We start from the raw sequence: 23,351 nt of genomic DNA, 5'->3' as shown, positions 1-23,351 counted from the left end.
AAACTCTTCAGGAGAACCATGAAAGTTCTTCCTATCTTCAGTTAGATTCTGCCACCATTTTTCCAGGTATCTATTGTTTTTACTGAACTGAACGAACCGATTTCCTGCAAAGTTCGTTATCCCATTAGTAGATGCTGGGTTATTATTTTACCGATGTTAAGAAGCTCGTGGTCAGTATAGCATGATCACTAGACCTATTATTATTTCAAAAGGTACATGTACCTTTTAGTTCGACACTTGCAAGAAAGATATAATCCATTACTGTGGAGGAGGAAATTCCAAACCATGTCGGTTTGGGAAAGACTTCCTTACTAAAATGAGCATGGAGTTAGATACCATCCCATCTGGCGCGAAATCTTGCCCAAATACTGCCATCTTTCAGTTTTGTTCCTGATATTCTGGATAACGGTTCACAAAGGATATCCTCATCCAGCTTCTGAGATGATTGATACATTTTTGGGCATATACAATTAGAATCCCCAGGAATTATTAGGGACCGTCACAGTTCTCACTAGACCAGCCTATCAATACATTTTCCAATTCGTTAATCAGCTCATCATTATTCACACAAATCGTGTTAAAAAAATATTAATCACAAGGGTCAAAGATAATGTTTTATCTATGTTATTAAACACGCCAGTCACTAGAATTGCATCAGACTCTGTTTTAATGTTTTTAATTAACCTATCTTTTTATGTTATAATACCTCCAAACGGTTTCCCTTTAGTACCTTTGCTTGCTAATTTAGTATCAAGCATGAAGCCATCCAAAACCAGAACAACATTTAACCACGTCTCTTGAATGAGGACCATGTCAAATTCATGAAATACATTTCTCATTCGTATTCTAAAAACTAATTCACCCTCATGAATTCCAGCTCAATAATTTAACCTCCTCTTTTCCCAAAGCCTGGTCGATTCCAAATTGAAGTTGTAAATGAGGACGCCAGCCAGGCCCAAATCGCTGGGTCTTGGTCGAACACCACCTGCCTCTGGCCCTACTCATCAATTGTACATTTTATATTCATTTCCGCTTTTGCAGACCCGCTAAAGTCATCAAAGTTCTCATTCCCAGTGTATTGGTCTGATCATAACTAGCATATACTACGTTTTTTATTAGTTTTGAATAAATACGTACTGCACACTTGTCCGCCCATGAATCAAACAAATAAACACATTTTAAATCAGTCGTAGAAATAACCTTGAATGCAGAAATAGTACTTAAGACTAAGACCTTTGACCTTTTCCGAGGGATTTCGCGATCGTCATCAAATACTGATTCAAATATTATTATTAATGGGTCGTCATCTAGAGGTGGAGGCTGTTGTATAGCATTGTCTTTGTTTTACAATCTTATTATAAAAGGCACTCAATTTAGAACTTGAACTTAAACCATCAGTTTCCCTTGGATCTATTCCGGCCCTTGTTGTAATTACGCCATTATTCATAGCTTCAACAGAGGTCTCTGTGACTTCCATTATCTCTTACTAGACTGAATTAGAGTTTCTATTCATCTCATTATTGTTCTGTTCAAGTTCTTTGTCCTCATTCTTCGCACTGCCATCTTTATTCAGTGGAAAAATCTCTTTAGGTCTGTCCATTTATTCCCTTTATTTTTTCTACTTTTACTTCCTTTGTTTCCACCCACATTATGACACTTAGCGGACTGAACTTCACTATTAATGTACTAATAGGTGGGCGTTTGCGCTTCCTCATTCACTGTCACATTCTACTCAGTTGTTGAGTATCCTTAATTACTATCGTTTCGGGAACTCAATTGACATCTCTTCGTTTAGATAAATACTGTGCTTTTTTCTGCATCACACTTAAAATATTTCTTAATCATTTTCTAGATCCCTTGTTTGTCCCTTTAGCCATACCTTTCACATTTTTGGGGATTTTTCATGCGTCAACCAGGGCTTGTTTTCTTGTCAGGGATAGACTGAACACAGTACAGAGTACACATAGTACAGTACTGGTATCCAATGATATTACTTTTTCCTCTGAGGCTTTCATCGAGATTTCCGAGGGAACATTGGCCTTTACCTTGGTACAACAATTATCACAAGTTTTTATCAAATCCGTTAATTCAGTCAAAGTTGAGGTAATGGATCTTACCTCTAAAGTATCATATAGTCTGATAAATGACTGTAGCTCTAAATTTAACGCAGCAATGGAACAACCTCCTATTTTGGAAGAGTCGTGATGAAAAGTGTTGTCTCGTTGAAAGGGCAAGGAAGACCGATCACCAACCAAAGTGCGCTCCTGCACTCTGTCCTCTGCACTCATGTTTTGAGTCCCGTCTTCCCTACTCTCAGGCGATTCAAGCATGTTCAGGGAGGCACTTAACGGCTAGATGGTATGTCCAGGGCTTGGATATCATCTTCCAGACCCAAACATGCCGCCATCAAGGACCTGTTGGATCGTCTTTCCACATCACTGGGTATAGGCCCCGAAATATCAATCCCATAACTCATCTCATTTACAAGTCCCAAAAGGACAGTATCGTGTAAATATTGAACTGCTTGACTATAGTCATTAGGGTGTACCTGGAAGAATGTGATAATATCCTGTTGGTCTCTAGGATTTGCCTTTGTTGCCTCAGACTTCAAATTATCCCCCAATTCTTAGTCTAGTGGCGTGGGTGCCCACCTGAGATTGTAGCTTTTCGATTTTCCTTGCATGTTTAAAAATATTTAGGAGTAATTAACCATCAGTCCTAAGTGAAAGACCACAACTTCTCACAGTGGTAAGAGCTCCGTCCAACGGATAGATAGTATAAGCACTACACTTATGTCTGGAAATCTCCTAGACTGATGGTGATTAAGCACAGGATGCGTCAGCTCAAACGGAAGATCCCCACAGTCACTGACAACTTTGAAGTCACACTTAAAAACACGAAAACCTGTCTCAGCATTAAAGCTATAGTTGCAATACTGCAATATCTTGCACAAGTAACTGTTCAGAAGACAGATATAAAACTCAATCTCATGAATGGAAGGTAAATGTAACCACACGTGGGTGTGACTGTTTGCAATGGATTCCAACAACAGGGGCGTTAGCTCAAAAGGGAAACTCCCTGCAGACCCTGGCACCTTTAATTTTTCACTTTCAATGCTCCCGTATGCAGAAAGGTGTACGAGACACGCCATGTGGCCGTAATCAAACAAGGTAGCTTGCATTAGCACTCAATTGGCGGTACTAATGTAGCCGGTCCTCACGGAAATGGTTGTCAGATAACAGATTGAAAGGTCGCTTTTACACACCTCAGGCCAGTCTACGTGCTGCGTCAGACGTCCAAGACGCCGCCACCGCCGGACCGCCGACCGCCACTTCGTAAGCACTTCGCAAGCACTTCGCGGAAAACGAGTATTTCAATGTTGAGAGGTGGAGCCCACCATTTACTGTCAAACATGTGTAATTCTACTAGCTGAACACCAAACACCAAACTCTGACACTGCCGACTGCCACTTGCACTGCCACTTTGTGGGAAATAGGTTATTTAAATGTTGGGAGGTGGAGGCCACCTGGGGCCGCAGGCAAAATGGCAGCCTCAACGCCGAGCTCCGTTCCCTGCCCTGGCAACTTGTGGAGTTTTGGCTGAGTTGGAAGCTCGGAACCATCTGCAACTGGGTCTTTGAGCTTTGAAAGCAGCAGTGCACTAGCAACACTAGTGGGAAGCGGCCGTTGCCCTGATAGTAGAATAAAAGGAGGCCGGGGAGTTGAGGCCAGCACTGCAACGGTAAGTGCGGGACGCGCCGGAGTAGGAGCAGGGCTCTAGACGGCTCCCGCAAGCGTCGTGTGCTGGGCCCAGTCTAGCCGGTGCTCGGAAGGTGGAGTCGGCCCCGGTGACAGGGAGTGGAGCCTGCTGAAAGTCCACCACCCGAGGGTCGAGTCTGGAGAGCCTGGCAAGTGGTCCCATTGCGGCTCTGTGCAGGTGGTGCCTGAGAAATGGCTGGGGCATTGAGTTGGCAAACGGAGAGCGCCCTTCAGTGCCTCAGCACTAGAGTCTTTTGGCTATTGGAGGGACGCTGAGAAGAGCAAGCTCAGTAACAGCGGGCTGACAGGACCAACCCTGCTGGGAACGTAAGCAGGGCCACACCTCGCTGGGATAAATAAAGATCAACGTGCAAACCTCCAGACCAGGCATCCGCTGCACAGGTTAGGTTGCCGGGGGCGGGGGCAGCCTGCACGAATGGAAACTGCGTTGGGGGGCTCAGGCTAGATCACAACAGTCATTGCCTAGCCTGGCGTGCGCAGCACACTTACAGACGGTGTTAGGGCCCAGGCACCAAACGAAATCTGGAAACCCCGGCACAAGGGAGAAAGAGCAGTGGTGGTGGTATTGTTGTGGTGCTACCCCGGAGGTCGGTGGCGCACAATCAGCAGGTGGAGGGTTAGGGGGTGTATGACATGCCCCAAGCAGGAGGGCACTGGAGAACCCCCACTGAGGGGTGCTGGAACTCATTGTGACAGTTACCCGATTGGATCAGCACTACAGCAAACAGCGGTGAGACCTGGACAGTGCAGGCCGGTATAACCAGCCTTGCGGTTGGAACGCAGTGACGGTTCCCTTCAAGGGCAGCTCCAGCAGAGTCGCGTGCTGGCATCTGGGAGAGCAGAGGGGTGCAATCCCATGGTGGCAACAGCCAGTCATTGGGGGTCCTAGCAGGAGGAGGACAGAGCTGAAGTGGTCCAACGAGGAGACTGCCCAGTGTTGTGAGCAGCAGTCTTGCTGCACCTAGGCGGCTATTGTGGGGTACATTGACCAGCCCAGCAGAACTCCTCTACCTCCCAAACTACATCTCAGCAGTCAGCAGCAGAATGGCTGTGCTGGCTCTGTTGAGCACTATCACCTTAAAAACTGTGTTTTGCAGTCTCCAAAATGATGGCTGCGCCGTTTTGCCAGCAACACATGGGGCAAGATGAAACAAAGAACACCCCGAGAACTGCTGCCAGTATTTGCTTCAACTGCACCAAAGTAAGAATTCAAAAGGCAGCACTGCTATCCTGCCAGCTCAAAACTTTTCCACTAAAAAGACAAATATTCTGCCTTTTAAAATGACTGCACCTTGATGCTCTTTTTCATCTGTTCAACAGTACACAGTTTTGATCCAGTGAGACCCAGCTAGGTCCCTCCATATTCAGGTTGTGCACCAGCAAAAAGGGGGGGCATTTCTCATTGAATGACAGGCTGCGTCAGGCAAGATCTGTGAAACAACAAAGAAACTTCACTTCAAGCCTTACGCAAAACGCTTTCCTTGTTGCAACAAAATGGCACAGATAAACCCTTCATAAGATGCTTTCTCTCTCTTTGCTTGTGTCAGTTTCATTGGACCATTGCTTTGAACAGATTCCTGTGTAATAGAAATTGACTATGGACATGAAAATGCTCAGAATAAAGATACCAGGAAAAAAAACGCATTTGAAAGTGACAGCAAAGGAAAAATGAACCACGTGTATATTGGTGCTTTTTACAAACAAGAAAAGATGTGTTTAAAAGTGAAATGTTGAATGAATGCGCTGCCCTTGCATAGAAATGTGATGGGGGGTTTGTGTTAAAACTGCCAGGCCAGAGCATAGCTGACCCTGTCCAGGCAGGAACATTGATCCAGCAAAAAACAACCACTAAAAATCCCAATAACTCAGGGAGAAAGGGGAAAAAGCTGTGGTACCCTTTGAGAGTATCCTGAGACCAGACCGGCTTTTTGCCCCTCTACCTACATGCCAGCTGTACCCTCGGTATCCAGTGACCAGACAGACCCAGCTGTTTTCTTCTAGGAGAGCACGCCACTGTGATCAGTGACCTTGCTGTCCAGAAACCCGATGCGCTGTCCAAAATACCCCATTCAAGTGCTGATTGTGAATATTTCCCCTCCCCAACACCCACAAACTGCATCAATTGTTCTGTACCTAGGTTCCACCCCATAGAAATCCCATAACTGCCTTAGCAGAAATCCTTAAAACTGTCTGAGTTCTCCGTGCGCCCTGTCCTTGATAGTGCTAGCGCCATTCTCTCAACTCATTTCTGTCTTGTGTAAGTCCTTAGTACTTTTGATTAAACTAATTAATTACCACATAAAGAGACACATGGCGCAAATGGGTTACACTTGCAAAGTAACCTGTGTCGCGGGCGGCTTCTATCTTTTCTAGCCACTAAAATATAGTTTCTGTAAAACCTGTCCTTTCCTTTTAAACCGATTTTATCGGTCAACTGCTTTTATTTTTCAAACAGAATTTCCTTTCCCATTGAAAATCTCATCTAGTCATCTATTTAGAGTCACTATTCCACTTGCATATTATCCCTGTGATGTGCATCTGTCCTTTAGCATAAAAACCGCATTCCGATTCTGTCTATTTCACCCGTTTTTCAAACCATTTTGACATTTAAACCTGTGTAAATTAGCAAATGCAATTTCTATGCGTGTGATTTGGCTGCACTGTGTTGTCACTTCAAAGTTGATTTTTGAACTATATGCCGTTGTTGGTACCTTACCTTGTAGTGGCTAGTGTTCCTACATACCTGATCCTGTTATAACTCATAGTTACCTAATCCATTCAACTGCACATTTAAGTAATTCCGAATGCTATTTTATGTAATTGTAAAGGTTTTAAAATCCGATTTCGGCTCCCATTTTGTGAGGGGTGGGGGTGTCGGATTTAAATTCTGTTTGCTGCCTAGTATACCCGACTCCTTGCTGCTCCTTTCTATTCACTCAAAATTCGTTAGGGGTTTGAGGGAGCATTGCAGGGGGAAATCTTAACTCGGGTGCTATCTACCCGAACTGTAAAATTGCTCCCATTCATTTGTGCTTTGGATATGTTATAGTAGAAGGTCAAACTTTGTGTATTTCATCAATTTACCATGTAATTATCACCCCATTGGTGATTGCTGCCCAATATTAAATTTGGGTGATTTTCTTTGAATTTAAAATAAATATTGTATTACCACCCACCGGCCTGGTTCATGGTCCATTGTGACCTGGGGTATTTGTAAAAGAGGGTGTGAGACGGGTTGGGTGCCGGCTCAATCCAAATTCTAGGAAATTAAGTAAAATTGTTTTAATTGTGCGTTGCATCCTAGGCTAGTGGCAAGACGCCCTGGTGTGTGACGCCCGATTAGAATCCTTAACAGATTGGGAACTCGTGCCGGGGATTGACAAAGTGTTGCCACCCATGACTGCTTAACACAGCAGGCTAACCTTCAAGGTAGTGATACTTTGTGGTGTTAGAACACTGTTCCACTGTAGAAGCACCTCCCAAAAGAGAGTAAGTATCAGGCCTGGGTGTAAAGATAAATTAATATCAACCCCGAACTAGACAAAAAGCAACAAAATACAGGTTACCATTATAGAAATAAATTAATATAGAAACAACACTCTCCATAATGACCACAGTAGAGATAAACATGGCTAGGCAGCACCTTCTGCACAAATTATTTGTCAGAGGGGAGTGGGCACAGAAAGATGAGGAAGTCTGGCTAGAAGAAATGATGCAACAGATTACCGCCATGGACGTGGCAAGACGGTGGCATATTACAGCAAGCCTTGAGCAAGTTGTACATGACCCCAAAAATGAAAGAAGAGCAGGTTAAAATGGTCAGAATCACAGCCTACCTATATCTCCATATGGGGATTATGCAGAAAAAATCTGAAGAAAACAGAATTCTTGCGCAAAACCAATCTGAGCTCTTAACTCAAATCCAGACTGAGCTAAAAATTAGTTGGAAGAGAAATTGCAAAAGAGCCAAGATTCTGAGGTCCAAGTTGAGAACTACATCAAACAGCTAAAAGAGGACTTGACTCTGCAACAGCAAAATAATTCAGACCAAGAGGCCCAATTAAATACATTAAGAGTGGAGTGTCAAGAAAAGGTTAACTCTTTGGAAGAGAGTCAACTGAAATTAAAATAAGTGAGATACAATAATGTCAGCGCAGAGCAAATAGTCACTTTACAGAGTCAGATAAAAAAATTGGAAGAGGAAAGTAATAAATTAGTTATGAAAGTACTCCATTTTCAATCAGAATTTGATGAAGAGTGCCAGAAATTAGGCGCCATAACGCAACAAAGGGATGACCGGTATGGGGCGACTACGCGCTCTCACTATAGAGTTTCTTCGGGGCAAACAACTCTGCCAGCCATTGCTCCAAGAAAAGTTCCATATGGGGCCCTTCCTCCTCTCCAGGCAACCCGAGGATGCAAAGATTTTTGCGCCACAACCTGCCCTCGCTGTCCCCCGCTCTTTATTCCAGGTGTGTGCGTTTCTGGGAGACTGCCGCCATTTATTTCTCCAGCCGTCGAAGGGCCTCCTCAAAGTCTGAGCTGTGCTGCTCTGCCTCTCCCACTCTCCAGGCTAGTGTCCGCAGCTAACATTGACTTGCAAATGTGACATGACTGCTAGAGCAGGATGCACAGATTTGAAGGTTTGGCACCAGAGGAGGACTGATCAATTCCATAATACCCTTGCTTGAAATGGAGGGTATGGAAGCAGGGTTCACCCTCCTCAGTAGCTCAGTGACTGTATCAGGACTGTCCGATACTGCGGGCTATCTGGTTCTGGAAATGTTGAGCTTTCCCTATACAAGGTCCTTGCTTGCAAAATTGGAAGGCTGAGCCCACCGGTTGAAGCAGTTGAGAATTCTGTAATGGGAGATACAATCCTGACACTGACACTGAAAATAACAGGCATTTTCAGCCCTGAGCCTAGTACTCACACTGTCTTAACAACTGACAACTTGCAACCTCTTACCTTTCGTTCTAGTGCCTTCAATGACATCGCCTGAAGAAGGAACTTCAGCGGTCTCTGCGTCCAATCATCACACAAGACACAGGTGCTTTCCAGACAGACATTTCCAAAGCATACCTTGCAGGCTTGGTCTGGGACAGCCAAAGAAAATCATTGGGCATAATGACAGCATCCTCTACTGCAAGCCATATATATATAAATGTAAGTTGGATATTCATTTTGAAAATGTATCGAATTGAAAAATTAAGCATAACTCACACTCCCACAGGAAGAAAACTGGACAAAGCAAAAGTCACTTCCCTGGAAAAGCTGGGGCTGTAGAAGAGGTGCTTATTCCTGCCCTGCATGCAGGTGGAAAAAATGGACACAAGGTGTGGCAGTCAGTTAAGCCCTATATGTGGATCACACGGCTTGTGGAAGACTCCATCGAAAAGACTTCGAGAGTGCAATTATCCTGAGATGCCTTACCTGTGTGCCTGCTTTGAAGGCAATTACGAACCAGTTGGGAAGGAAAGATAGCAGAATACCACAATACACAGGTGCACATACCCTCTGCAAGAATTTGTTACAATTGAACTTACCGGAGATGATGAATATTTGGCACAATACATTCGTGAGGCACTCTAACAATTTTGGGCGTTCCTGTTGTCCCAGATGTGTGCAAAGCATAAGCCAGGCGATGTTTGTGCTTGAAGGAATTTTGCAATTCAAATTTTTCAGAGCCTTTCAGCAACTCCTTTTCTTCATGTTCAAAATGCGTTTTTACTCTGTGACGATTTCCGTTACCTTCTGTTACATCAACCAACAGACTTCCAGAAGAGGCGTTCCATTGAAGTTTAAAGAGAGTTACCCCAAGAGGTCCGGATACATAATCTTGTTCATGAAGCAAGCTAGAATAAGACGCTTTAAATTCCTGTAATAAAGAACAAAGAAACTGATTAATAGAAACATCAATGCAGAATTCTAATGTTACTATATAAGTATACACAGGTATCCAGATAAGGAGCGTGCCAGGCCTTTTTACGCATGTAAATCGTGTAAATATGACAGCTTTATTATTTTCCTATGTACATTTACGCACCTGTTTAGAGCAGAGGGCAGTACAAAGGTCAGGTTACTTGACAGAAACCAGAAGGCTTCTTTTGATTTTTATCTACATGGATGCAATTGCAAGCCATGGTTAAAATCCTCTGAAACAGAATGTATTTCTCTGAAGCCTTTCAAAAAAAAGAAACTGCACACTGAGATAAAAAGAATGGTTTATTTCCATTCAGCTTCTGCTGTGTTGCTGCTCATGGAGCAAACAGAAGAACTGTGCATACTTATTTTCCTAAAATATTAGGATTGTAAAATTAATAAAATGGAAAACTAAGTTGCAAATGAGAATTAATATTTTGCATCAAATGATGCCTTTTTTATTTAGTGAAAGCAAACCAGTATTGCACAATTGTATTTTTCCGAGTTCCTGGGCTGTGTGCATAATCATGCAGAGGCAGATCATTTTTACACTTCTAACTTAGTTTACACTCTTAATGATGACTATGCACGGTCTAGTTTACATCCATTCAACCTTGCAGTCAATGGGGTACATTACTATAAATGGTCAGTGGCAGCAGCCTCTTTGGTCAAGGGTGAGAGATAGTCTATTACACCAATCACAGGTGTTCTAGCCTCACAAATCTTCAAGACCACAATTAAAACATCCAAAACCTGACTCCCCAGGAAGTGCAAGCGCTATTTAAAAACAAATGAAAATTACATTTGTAATTGAAACTCAGCAAAACCTGTCCCGGTGATAATCCAGATAGGTATTTAACTTTATGTAGCGCTTCATACATGCTTCGTCCAACACCTAAGCACGGATTATTATACCTCAGTCGAGACTCGGTTAACCGACCTCTGAAGGATGTCAGCCAATAAGATAGCAAAGCCGGTTGAGCACTCGTTGCTGCAATCTTTAGGTTGCAGGTTAGAATCCCAGTAAGTACAAACTCAGCCTTTCATCCTTTCAAGGTCGATGCAGTACCGACTTCAGTTTTGTGATACTTGTGATAAATATGTTATGTACAGCGCTTTGCCAAAAGCACTATATAAACAACCATTTGACCATAAGATTAGATATAGAATTTCGCATGGAGTCCTTGTCTCTCTGCACCGTTGTATCATAACATTGGCATACCATTAGGTATTAATAGTTCCAGGAAATGAGGACTTTCGTTAAACATCAAAAGACAATTCAATTCTGTATTGCGTGTTGACAAAAGGTCAACACGCAATACAATTCATGCTTGTTTTACTATGTAATTGGCTAGGTTTTCAACATTTAAATATAGACAGGAGAGATAGAATGGCCAGACCTTAGAGAAATAATGAAAGGTGTATTCTGTCACAATGCAGAAAGCTGCCGCATACTAATGATTTCCATACAGTTTTTGCACACGTCGGCTGGATCTCATATACATTTTACTCTCTTACAAAGGAAAAAAGTCATTTTTACTCTTAAAATCTCATTTACTCTCAAAGTTTAAATACAGGGAGTAAAACACTCCCACCTCAAAATCTTATCTGGAGCACTCAGTATACATTGGGCCTCATTACGCGGCCGGCGGTGGCAGTGCCGGTAAAACCGGTAGGCTGCCACCTGACCCATAGGGATTTACCAGCTCCAGACCTGCCGGGGCATTACAGTCCCGGTGGTCCGGTAATTCCGGAGCTGGCATTCCGTTACTCCCCATTCGCGGGGAGTCCCATAGGACTGCAGGAAGTACTGGAGTGTCTTCCAGGCAAAGAAGGGAGGCCTCCTTCAATACTTTTGACCTGGACACCCAGACAGAGACGAGGGAACAGAGGATCACGTGGAGATGACCAAACCCCATGTCTCAGATGCTGACATCGGCACCCTGCTGAGAAGGTACATTTCCACGTATCAAATTCAACTTCTGTGTGATTTCTTCATTTGTGCACGCCGTATCAGTATATTAGCTCGCCCGCGGGTCAAACACTCAATGAATGCAAAAGATCTTTTGGTGTTTACCAGGGTGAACACCAGGGTAACAAGACGTTATGAGTATGGCATTTTAGGAGTGTTGGCTCAATTATCAGATGCACCCTAATCCTGCCAATGTTGGCTGCCAGCATTGTGCATGCAGGTTACCACTGGCACAGGCCCTTGAAAACAGACTCAACTATTGGCGCCAATCGGTCTGCCAACGCCTTATGGAAGTCAATGGGCAATCCATCCGGCCTGGATGCCTTGCCTGCCGAGAGGGAATTGATAGCCCGGATAATCTCTAATGCAGAGATTGGGGTATTGAGATCGTCTACCAAGGATGCAGTGAATTCAGGTAATGTGATGGTTGTGAGGAACTCACTGATACAGTGGTTCTCAAGCAGTTTGGACTTTGCATATAGTGTGCTGTAATACTCTGCAAACCGAGTATTTATGTTCTCGTCCCCAGTTAGCAGGTTCCCACTCTGATCCCAGATTGAGTCAATGACTTTCGCCGGCAGCTGCAAGGGCCTATCCACCTCTCAAAATTATGTTTGTGACCAGCTCGTGAATAATTTCTGAGCGTGGGCGGCGGACACCTGTTTTAGGTCAGTTCAAAGTTTGAGAAGGTGCATGTAGCTTTGGGGGTCATGTGTGCGTTAAAGTTGCTTCTCGGATGCCTGAAAATAGTCCCAACAATCCAGTGCAAAGTACTCTGCAGTCAGATTATCCTGCCAAAACAGTTCAATGTCCCTCTCCAAGCGCTCAGGAAAATCTGGAAGCGCCAAGGCTCCTAAGTTCAGACGCCATGACAGCCTACTGCGTGGGGCGTCAGGTAGCACAATGCGCAAGAGTACCAGCATGTGATTCGACAAAGTCAATCCTAGAAAGTCAGACTTTCAAATCAGGCAAGTGACATTGGAGGGGACCAGCCAATAATCAATTCTAGAGTAGCTAATAGAATGTGTAATCCCTCTGCTGTTTGCATGTGAGCCACCCGAGTATAAGATCTCCCATAAGGGTTCTTAGAGTGGTCACCTTGAGCGGGGTAGTCTATGGAGCCGTGGTTGTGCCCTGCCAGTTCCATAGTGGATCCAAGGCTACGTTCAGGTCTCCCCCTGACCATTGTTAAGGCCCCCATGAAGCGAGCACACTATGTGAGAACGCATGTGAAAAACTTCAGTGTATCAGTCGTGGGTGCATATATAGTAACCCTTTAAGTGCCATGGTCCTCCCCCCCCAGTGCCAAGGCCTTTTCTGGTCATTTTGGTATGTCACCATTCAATGCCTTGCAACTTTTTGCTACATGAGTTATCTCAGCCAAATTTGGCCCCTTTCTTCCCCACAAGTAGGCGGTCGTAACGCCAACCAGGAATCCTAGGTTGCTGTAGGGGGTTGAGACAAAATAACCAAAAAGGGCGAACATTTTTGGTTTTTTCAGAAAATGCCAATAAAATGATGTACAAAGAAGCCTGTGGTTTTTTCCTTGTAAGAGCTTGGAACAAATGGTTTGCTGTGCTGAATTCCCCAATTTCCTGGCTTTCAAGAACAGGTTGAGTGGAAACAAAGAAAAAATATTTTGATGTGGTTATCAACCATTTTGTGAGAGGTAGGCGATTTTGGCCATTTTTGCCAATTGGACATGCGTGGACGGAATGCAAGAAAAGGGTAGGAAAGCGGAATTGGAGGAAAGAAAGGCATACATTTGTGAAAAGTAGACACATTTCCAAGTTTAGGAAGAGGTGATTTTGCACAGGTCAGGCAACAACTAGGTAGGGAATAATTTCATAGTTTGGGGAAAAGGCGGAAAAATGACCGAAAAAAAGGTATGCGTTGGACATAGTTGGTCTGGTATGGCAATGGCTTCTATGAATTTTGAGAAAAACAATGCTCCGCTACATACCCCCCCGGCTCTTGCAGTTAGGAAATCACACATTTTTTGTAGTGTTTCACAAAACAAGCAATACCACAAGCCAAAAACTGAGCATGGTACACAGGAGTTTTATGTTTACGGCCTGAACAGACGTGCTTACCATGTGTAAATCAGGAAAACCAATATGGTGACGAAGGGCAAGCATACATTTTTTTTGAAAGAGCACAGGCAGATCTTTTCAAGGGTAGGTGACTTGTGCAGGTTACAAAAGTGTGTGGTGCCTGAAGCAGCAACTAAATGTAGGTCACATTTGGGAAATGAAAGGGTTGAGTGACAAAGGGCAGCAGCAAATGGGTCAAAACATTATGAAAACCACGCAAACTCAACAAATGTCATACCTTCCCACGCTCCCACAGGTGCCCCGCTGAAAACGGTACCTCAAATGTGTGCGTGCACCTACCTGGGTGCAAACGGGAAAGCCTAAAACACGGCTAACCCAAGTATTTTCTGACAGCTGAATTTCAGGATTTTTTCTGAAGCGCACACCATACGGATATGGGCCTAGGGTGTCCAAGCCACCAAGGAAAACAGGGAACCCCATGCATTTCCGAAAAGAGGACACCCGTGGGAATCCGCAGAAGTCTGACTTGCGCAAATCAGGCCAGAATTTATTACCCAGAAACCCAGGCAAAGTCCAAATTTGGGGGGAAAAACCCAATTTCCGCACATTTCACTCTGCTCACCCACCGAAACACGCCGCCAACGCCACATGGCCTACCTTTCCGCGTTCCCACAGGTGTCCCAATGAAAAAAGTACCTCACATGTGTGGGTGCACCTACCTGAACGCAAAAGGAAAAAGGCTACACCACTTGTAACCCCCAAAGGGTTTGGGGAGACAACCTACAGATTTGGGCCTAGGGTGTCGAAGCCAGCAAGGAAAACAGGGAACCCCATGCATTTCCCAAAAGACGACACCCGTGGGAATCCAGGTCTGACTTTCTGCAAATCGCCCCAGTATGTATTACCCGGAACCCCCGGCAAAGTCCAAATTTGGAGGGGGGGGGGGGACACACAATTTCCGCAAATTTTACTCTGGTCAACCACCAAAACACGCCTCCAACGCATGGCATTCCGTCCTGAGATCCCAGAGTAGCCCCGACGAAAACGGTACCTACCGGGGCACTAAGGACGAAGCTGAAAACACGGGTAACCCCAACTCTTTACGCACAGCAGGATTTTGATTCATGTGCACACCATACAGATTTGGGTTTAGGGTGTCCAAGCCACCAAGGAAAACTGGGAACCCCATGCATGTCTGAAAAGAGGACACCCGTAGTAATGAGGTCTGACTTGCGCAAAGCGGCCCCGAATTTATTACCCAGAACCCCCGACAAAGTGAACATTGCGTTTTTTCCCCACCAAATGTCACATTTTGTCAGGGATTGTGGGTAATACAAACGGGGTCAATTTGCGCAAGGCAGACCTCTGCGGATTCCCACGGATGTCCTCTTTTCGGAAATGCATGGGGATCCCCGTTTTCCTGGGTTCCCACAGGTGTCCCGACGAAAATTGCATCTCACATGTGTGGGTGCACCTACCGGGGCGCAAAGGGCGAAGCTGAAAACACGGTTAACCCCAACTCTTTTCGCACAGCAGGATTTTGACTCATGTGCACACCATACAGATTTGGGCCTAGGGCGTCCAAGCCACCAAGAAAAATAGGAACCCCATGCATTTCTGAAAAGAGGACACCAGTGGGAATCCAAAGATGTCTGACTTGTGCAAATCTCCCCAGAATGTATTACCCACAAGCCCTGGCAAAGACCCAAATGGCAGAAGGGTGCCCAAGGCCAGGGACATTACCGCCGACTTTGCTGGAGCTCTGGCTGGCCTGCGTTACAGCTTTTCCCGACCAGGGAGTCCCGGCAGTGTGCCAATACCTTCCTGAAGGGAAAAGCTGTAATACAGCCCATCTGCATCTCCAGGGCGGTTGGAGGTGATGTCCCCGGCCTTGGACATCCATGTACCATGTGGGTGTACCGTCCCCTAAGCACAGCGGCAGCTCCAGGGAGCCCCGGCAGCATCCCCATTCCTCCCCGCAGGGGACTTCTGTAACGTAGCACAACCAGAGGTGCAACCTGGGCTTGCAGGTGGGCAACCCACATGGGAGACATCCGCTCCCAGGGAAACACCAATGTTCTGCTGGCATGGGGGGCAATTTGTGGCCTGCCCCTGCAATTGTGTCCCAGCCCACCAAAATATCTGCCCAGATGGCCCATTCCCACCCACACCACCAACAAGCGAGCCCCAGTCTCACCCCACCGACAGTGGGCCCTATCCATAGAATAATAAAAAAAAAAAACAGTACTCACATAACGTTGCAGCTGTTCGTATAGAAAAAGTTGTAAACTAAACAAAACATGCGTTACCTATGGTCACCCCAGCAAAAACAAATTTACACTCATACTTTCCAATCATGCCCCCCCTTGCAAGCCATCCCTGGTGGTCTACTGAACCTCACCCCCCACACACACCCACCCACCCAGTGAAAACACATTTGCCCCTTCCTACGGGCAGAAATCGACCCCAGGGAGGGCTGCATGAGGTGCCCCCCCCACACTCCATTTGGGGTGGGGGGAGAAGCCCACCCCAAAATGTCCAACAGGCCCCCCAATGGATGGGGCAGTAGGATTTGGGCACCCTGGGGGCAGATTGGCACACCAATGTGCCCATCTGTGCCAAGGGAAGTTGGGTAAACAAAGGAAAAAATTGAAAATGGCAGACTGCACTTTAGGGGGGCTGAGGGGAACCGTAAACCGCCAGGGAATATTGTAATATGAAGGGGTGCACCGCTCCACCCCCCCAAATTGAGGGGCGGGGCATCTCATGTAGACCTCCCTGGGGGAAGATAAGGGGAGGGCTGTCATGCACTCCTCCCTGGGGTCAGGTGTCCCTTCCTAGGAGCAGATATCTTCCCCCAGGAAGGGCTGAATGACATGGCCCCCATTCCATTGTGGGTTGGGGGGTGGTGCCACCACCCCTTCCCATTAGAACATTCCCCAGCGGTTTGGGTTGCCCTCCAGCCCCCCCTAAAATGCTGTGTACCATTTTCACTTTTTTCCTTTGTTTACCCAACTCCCCTTGGTGCAGATCGGCACAATAGTGTGCCATTCTGCCCCCATGGTGCCCAAAACCTACTGCCCCACCCATTGGGGGACCTGTCCAACATTTTGCAGTGGCCCTCTAGCCCCACCCCAAATGGGGGGAGGGGGGCACACCATGCAGGCCTCCCTGGGCCTCCTACGAACAGCTACATGAGGTACACTCCCCTCCATTTGGGGTGGGGGGGGCCACCAGAAAATGTGGACCAGGCCCCCCAGTGGGTGGGGCAGTAAGGTTCTGGCACCCTGAGGGCAATGTGCCCATCTGCGCCAAGGCAAGTTTGGTACACAACGAAAAAAATGAAAATGGTAGACTGCACTTTAGAGGGGGCTGAGGGGCACCCTAAACCGCCAGGTAATTTTCTAATGTAAAGGGGGGTGACCCTCTCCCCCCCACGCCAAATGCAGGGGTGCCATCTCATTCAGCCCTCCCCAGGGGTGTATAAGAGGGGGGGTTCTCATGCAACCCTCCCTAGGGTTACATGCCTCTTCTAAGAAGCAGATAACTGCCCCCAGGGACGGCTGCATGAGACGACCAAGTCCATTTTGGGTGGGGGGAGGGACAACCCCTTTCCATAAAAAATATACCCTAGTGGTCTAGTGGGGTCGGGGGGTGCACTCCCCCAAACACCAGCCACGACTTTTTTATTGCCCCAATCCCTAAGGGCAGAAGGGCTCCCATCTGCCCCAGGGGGTCCTAACCTACAGGCCCCATCGTTTGAGGGGCCTGCCTACACTTCCAATGGGGGAGGGAAGGGTGCCACCAGGGTGGGGGGCCACATCATGCACTCCTCCCTGGGGTCAGAAATCTACCCCCAGGGAGGGCGACAAGGGATGGCCCGCTCTGCGCCCTATCTGAGGCCAGCAATGCTTACACAAAAGGTGTCGTTGGAAAGGGGAGTTTCTCCCCTTTCCAACGACACCACCCTTTCATGTCCCAACAATAATCCATGGTGGCTAGTGGTCCCCAACCCCCTAACCCCTACCCCCTCCCCATTGCATTTGAATTTATTTTTTTTCCTTTTTCATATGCCCCCACCCCTGGGGGCAGATGGTCATCCATCTGCCCCCAGGGGTCTCCATACCTGTGGCCCCATGCTTTAGGGCCTCGGGGTGTAGGGGGGAAGAGGGCCGCTTACCTAGTAAGCAGCCCTCCTCCCCCCGCTTTTCAAACACATCCCTGGTGGTCTAGTGGCATTGTTGAGCACAGATCGAGCGCTCTGCACCCGATCCGCGCACAGCAATGCTTACACAAAAAGGTGTTGTTGGAAAGGGGAGAATTTCCCCTTTCCAACAACACCTGCCTCGATCACTGGCTTGAAATACAGCCAGAGATTGAGGCAGAGCAAGGTGGAAACTCACCTTGTGTTTCCACTATGGCATCTTATGTCGGCGTTAAATTGAAGGTAATCCAACCCCCTGGCAGTGAGGTGGGGGACCTCTCCCTCACATAGCCCAGGGGTTGGATTACTGTTTTAAGCGAGCAGTGCCAAAAAGGACAAGCTATCTCGTCCTTGGCAACCTGGAGGTAATCCCAAGGACGAGATACCTCGTCCTTGGCACTTAAGGGGTTAAGGAGGGTAAGGCGCTGCTGCTGGATTCATCTTCCTTCCCTGTCCACCTGCGTGCTGAGAACATGAAAGGGGACACGCCTATGGATCAGTATTGATACCCCTCTTTTACCCGGACATGGAGTGTGTGCCGCCGCCCCGACTGACCTGTGGCCAGTTTCTCGGATTCAGCTGCATTGAGGTGGGTCTCCTGCAAATAAATTCTGTCCCCGCAGATGTCGCGCATGTAGTTGAGCATCCGCCTCCTCTTATTGGGGTGTCACATACCTTGGATATTATAAGTTATAAGAGTGAGAACTTCCGCAATAACGGAGGCATATACAGAGGATTATTCCCAACAGTATGAAAGGAAACATTGGAATTTAAAAGCAATATCCCAATACAAAAAAGGAAAGCCCATGCCTGGGGCTGGCTGGGGTTGATCCGAGGACCATCTACGTTCCCCAAGCATACCAACGCCCCGCTAGGTGAGCGTTGGCGATCTCACCAAACCAGAACATTGCTAGAACACAATAGGAAAAACCGGGAGAGGTTCAGATGTGCCCAGGGTGGCGAGTAGTGCATTGTGCGCCATCCCATCGAGTCCAGCGGAGGAAATTCAGGACCTGCAAGTTCAGGGTAGCGCAGTACATCCAAAGCACTGCAGGGTGGTATCCAGAGGTTGGAGAATCCCCCCGCACAGGACGGTCCTCTGACACCACTGACCATGAGCTAGTTGAACAAGTTACTTACCTGTGGTAACGTTCTTTCGACTGGATGTTCCTCCCACGTATTCCTCATCTTTGATATTTAAGTCTGCTTGCAGCTTGCTTGAGTTTCTTTTTCATAGGGTCGGGCGTCATGCAGCATGGGATTCTTGGTCCTCGATGGCCTCCGTAGTGACCCTCACGACGTCGACCGTTACCTCATTTCTTAGTTTTTTCCCTCCTTTAACTTGCATGCTGTGTCATAGGAGGAAACACGTTGCGAGAAAGGAAGGTGTAAGACACGGAAATTCTAGGCAGGCAAGAGGAGATGGATGGGTGGGCAATGAGGAATACGTGGGATGAACATCCAGTCGAAAGAATGTTACAGCGCGTAAGTAACTTGTTCTTCAAATGGATTGTGTCCTCTCACGTATTCCTTATCTTTGATAGACTGCCTAAGAAGTTTGGGTTAGGCGGTGGGTGCCAAGAATGTTCTTATTTGCCTAATTTGGCTGCCTCTCCTGAAAAAGAATCTACAAAGTAAAATGTAATGAAAGTATGAAAGGATGACCAGGTTGCTGCTCTACAAATGTCTTGCACCTGTACACCCCTTTCCAGAGCAGAAAAAGCAGCCACCCCGCTAGTGGAATACACCCTCAAACCTAGGGTGAATCTTTGCCCGTTAATGAGTAACACTCGGTTATGCACATTACAATCCATCTGGAGATTGTTTATTTTGTGATTGCCATGCCTAATCTATGTCCAGCATAACCGATGAAAAGCTGATCATCTTGGCTAATACTTGCAGTTCTTGTAATGTAGTAGCTTAGTGCCCTTTTCGGGTCTAGACGATGTAGTCTCTCCTCCTCTTTGATGGATGAAGAGGGTAAAAAGATGGCAGTACAATACGATGTGCTAAATGAAACTCGACTTTATCCTTGGAAAAGGACATACAAGCTTGTTTGGAAGATGAGGCCTGTAGCTCACTTACCCTAAGGGCAGGCGTGATCGCTACTAGAAAGGTCATTTTCACAGTGAGCATCCTCTAAGGACACAAATGTAAGGGGTCAAATGGAGCTCACATCAGACATACAAGATTTAAATCACATGATGGCACGATAAAGGGAGAGGGCGGATACAAATTGGTTAAGCCCTTCAGAAATTGCACCACAATCGTCACTTTGAAGTATGATCCCTCATCTGGGGATCATTTGAAGATTGATAGTGCCGCTAAGTAGCATTTCACTGTGTCCACTTGCAACCCAGAATGGGTCAGATGGAGCAAGAAAGGCAGAACATGGAGAAGTTTACACGTGAAAGGATCTAGTTTCTTTTCTCTGCACCAGCTGCAAAGCTTATTCCAGCGGTACAAGGATTTAGTTGCTGGTCTCCTTGCTGAAAGCAACACTTCCATTAAGTGTTCCAGAAGGTCCCAAAACTACTATCTTACCCTTTCAGACAACAGGCATGAAGATTGACAGTCCTGATCTCTGGATGAAGAAAGCAGCCTCCCTCCTACGAGAGTAGGTCCTCTCTTTTGAGAAGACAAATTGGAGAGCAGATGGCTATTCGTAGAAAGAACAGGTACCACGTTCTCCTGGCCCAGTTCGGAGCAATCAGGATCATGATTTTCCCAAACTTCCTCAACCTCCTGATAACACGAGTAATGACAGGGACTGGTGAAAGCGCATACAGTAGTGGAAACTCCCAGTCCACTACGAACACGTCCCCTAGAGTTTGTCTTTGGGGAAATTCATTGTAGCAGAACAGCTCGCACTTCCAGTTGATACTAGTCACAAACAGATCCACTTGAGGGGTTCCCTAAAAGCCGAACATCTCCGGAAGGACTTCCTGAGCTAGTTCCCACTCGTGGGAGATAATGCTCTGCCTGCTCAGAGCATCCGCCGCTGTGTTGTTCTCTCCGGCTAGATGAACTGCCAGAAGAGTGATTCCTTCTCTCAGTGTCCAGAACAAGAGCTGCATTGCCTCTCTGCACAGGGGCAGTAACCCCAAGCCCCATCTGTTGTTGAGTTAGTGCATGTCCACCATGTTGTCTGTCATTATCAGGACACTCTTCCCCCGTATTAAGGGTAGGAAGGCCCTCAGCACTAGTCTGATTGCCCTCAGCTCCAAAAGGTTGATATGGAGTCTGGACTCCGACTGAGACCAGTGTCCGCTTACTGAAAGATCACTTGTGTGCCCTCCCCATCCTGTCAGATAGGCATCTGTCACAACTGTCATCTCCGTCCATTGTTGCCAAAAGGGTTCTCCTCTCATGACATTCTCTCAGCTGGCCGACCACAGAAGATCCTGGCCGACCTTTGTCAGGACCTGGAGAAGGTCCGTCATTCTGTCGTAGAATTGAGACCACTGGGATCTGAGAGCCCACTGAAAGAATCTCATTCTCAGATGGCCTTCTGGAACCAAAAGAATGCAGGATGCCATGAGGCCGAGCAACCTTAGGAAGTCGTAGACCGGAAGACGTTGGGCGCTCCGGAATTTTTGGACCATCTGCAAAAGATGTTGAACCCTTAACTGGGGTGGCAAAGCTTTTCCCGAAGCTGAATCCAGGATTGCTCCAATGAATTGAACTTCAGTGAAGGTGTCAAGTGGGACTTTTTGAAGTTCAGGGAGAAGCCCGATCGTGGATGAAGTGGCAGATGCGACTGAGATTATTCTGAGACTGTTCTGGAGAAATAGCCTTGATTAACCAATCATCTAGGTAGGGGTAGACTTGCTACCACCAGTGCCATAAGCTTGGTGAAGACCATTGGGGCTGAGCTGAGCCCGAATGGCAGAACCCGAAACTGATAATGAGAACCGCCAACTGCGAACGTCAGGTACATTTTGTGCTTCCGATGTATTGGCACAGGAAAGTAAGCATCCTGAAGGTCCAATGACACCAACCAATCCTGGAGTCGAAAGGTCTGAAGGATCTGCGAAAGAGTTACCATCTTGAATTTGTCCTTCCTGAGGAACTTGTTCAAGCTTCTCAAGTCCAAGATGGGTCGCACTCCACCGACCTTCTGGGGTATCAGGAAGTAGGGCGGAGTACCAATCCTGGTTTCTCTCAGCTGCAGGTACCAATTCTATTGCACCTTTCACCAATAGGACAAGAATCTACTGTTGGAGGAGCCGACTGGAATCAAGGTTGATTTGGATTTTGGGGGGCAATCGGGAGGTCTCTTTAGAAATGGAAGACAGTAACCATCTGCTATGCGTCCAAGTTATGCTTTGCCAACTCCGGAGATGATAGGACAGTCTGCCTCCTACCACAGACTTGTGGGTGAGGGAGTAATTTTGCTGTACCACCTGCAGCTGAGGGTAACTCTGTGGGTGTTGAACAGGGATTTCTTCCTCATCTTCTTCTACCTCCACGAGGGGCTCTTCTTTGGCCCCTTTGTGAGAATTTGCCTCTGCCTCTAGAGGCGGAGGAATAAAAACAAAAAGGACGTCCTCTCCATCCTTGACTTGAAGATTGAGGTTGTCTGATTGATGCCCCCTAATGATTATGCTGCAGCTCGAGACGCTTGCAGTTTTCCAGGCTATCAGCCTTCTCACCAAACAGGGAAGTCCCATCAAATGGCAAATCAAGTAAACGTGCCTGGACATCTGCAGAAAATCCATATTTTCTTAGCCAAGACATGTACCTAAGATGGACCAGTTTACCGAATCTACCGTATTCAGGCTGGACTGTAAAGACTGCCTCATGGCATCTTTTTCATCTTGTATTAGGCTTAAGAACCCCTCTCTTTCTTCTCCCTCCGGAATGTGTTCTGCTGCAAGAGCAGCTACACCCCAAAGGGTGCGAGTGTACTTTGCTAAGGCACTGGTAGCATTAGCTGATTTTAATGCCATACTCCCTACACTAAATACTCTCTTTCCCAAAGAGTAAATTCTTCTATCCTCCTCATCTGCCGGAGCAGAAGGGTAAGCTGCAGCTTTTGAAGAAACTATTGCTGCCTGAACTACCAGGCTCTCTGGTGTGGGGTGGCTGTTCAAAAAAGGTGGGTCCACATAAGCAGTTCTGTATTTCCTTATTAACAGTTTGTTAACCAATGTAATAGAATCTGGTTTTAGCCAGTTTTCCATAACCCTTACTCTTAAGGCTGCATGAAATGGTAACACAGCCTCCCCTAACTGGACCACGATCTAAAATATCAGTGAAGTCATCAGTCTCCATAGCAGCTGCTGGCTTGGACCACCCTAGATATTCATCCACTTTACAAATGACAGCTCTGTATGAGGGATCAGCATGACCAGCCATTTCAGGGTTACCAAACTGTCTCTGGTGATGTTTCCCAGCTACTGGTCTCCATTAAAGT

At 46.6% G+C, this 23,351-nt stretch overlaps 1 protein-coding gene across 3 annotated transcripts in view; it reads right to left on the bottom strand.

Annotated features, from left to right (window-relative positions):
• Window positions 1-23,351, bottom strand: part of AASDH (aminoadipate-semialdehyde dehydrogenase) — an 853,386-nt gene that overhangs the window by 667,207 nt on the left and 162,828 nt on the right. For all 3 annotated transcript variants that reach the window (XM_069631618.1, XM_069631617.1, XM_069631619.1), the window contains exon 4: window positions 9,327-9,658. In XM_069631618.1, the coding sequence (XP_069487719.1) occupies window positions 9,327-9,658 (332 nt within the window). The remainder of the gene's footprint in view (window positions 1-9,326; window positions 9,659-23,351) is intronic.

Source organism: Ambystoma mexicanum, chromosome 6q, assembly GCF_040938575.1.
Source record: "Ambystoma mexicanum isolate Mex_15411 chromosome 6q, UKY_AmexF1_1, whole genome shotgun sequence".
Classification (NCBI taxonomy): domain Eukaryota; kingdom Metazoa; phylum Chordata; class Amphibia; order Caudata; family Ambystomatidae; genus Ambystoma; species Ambystoma mexicanum.
Note: the sequence above shows the minus strand (reverse complement) of the source record. Positions and strands in the feature narration are given on the sequence as shown.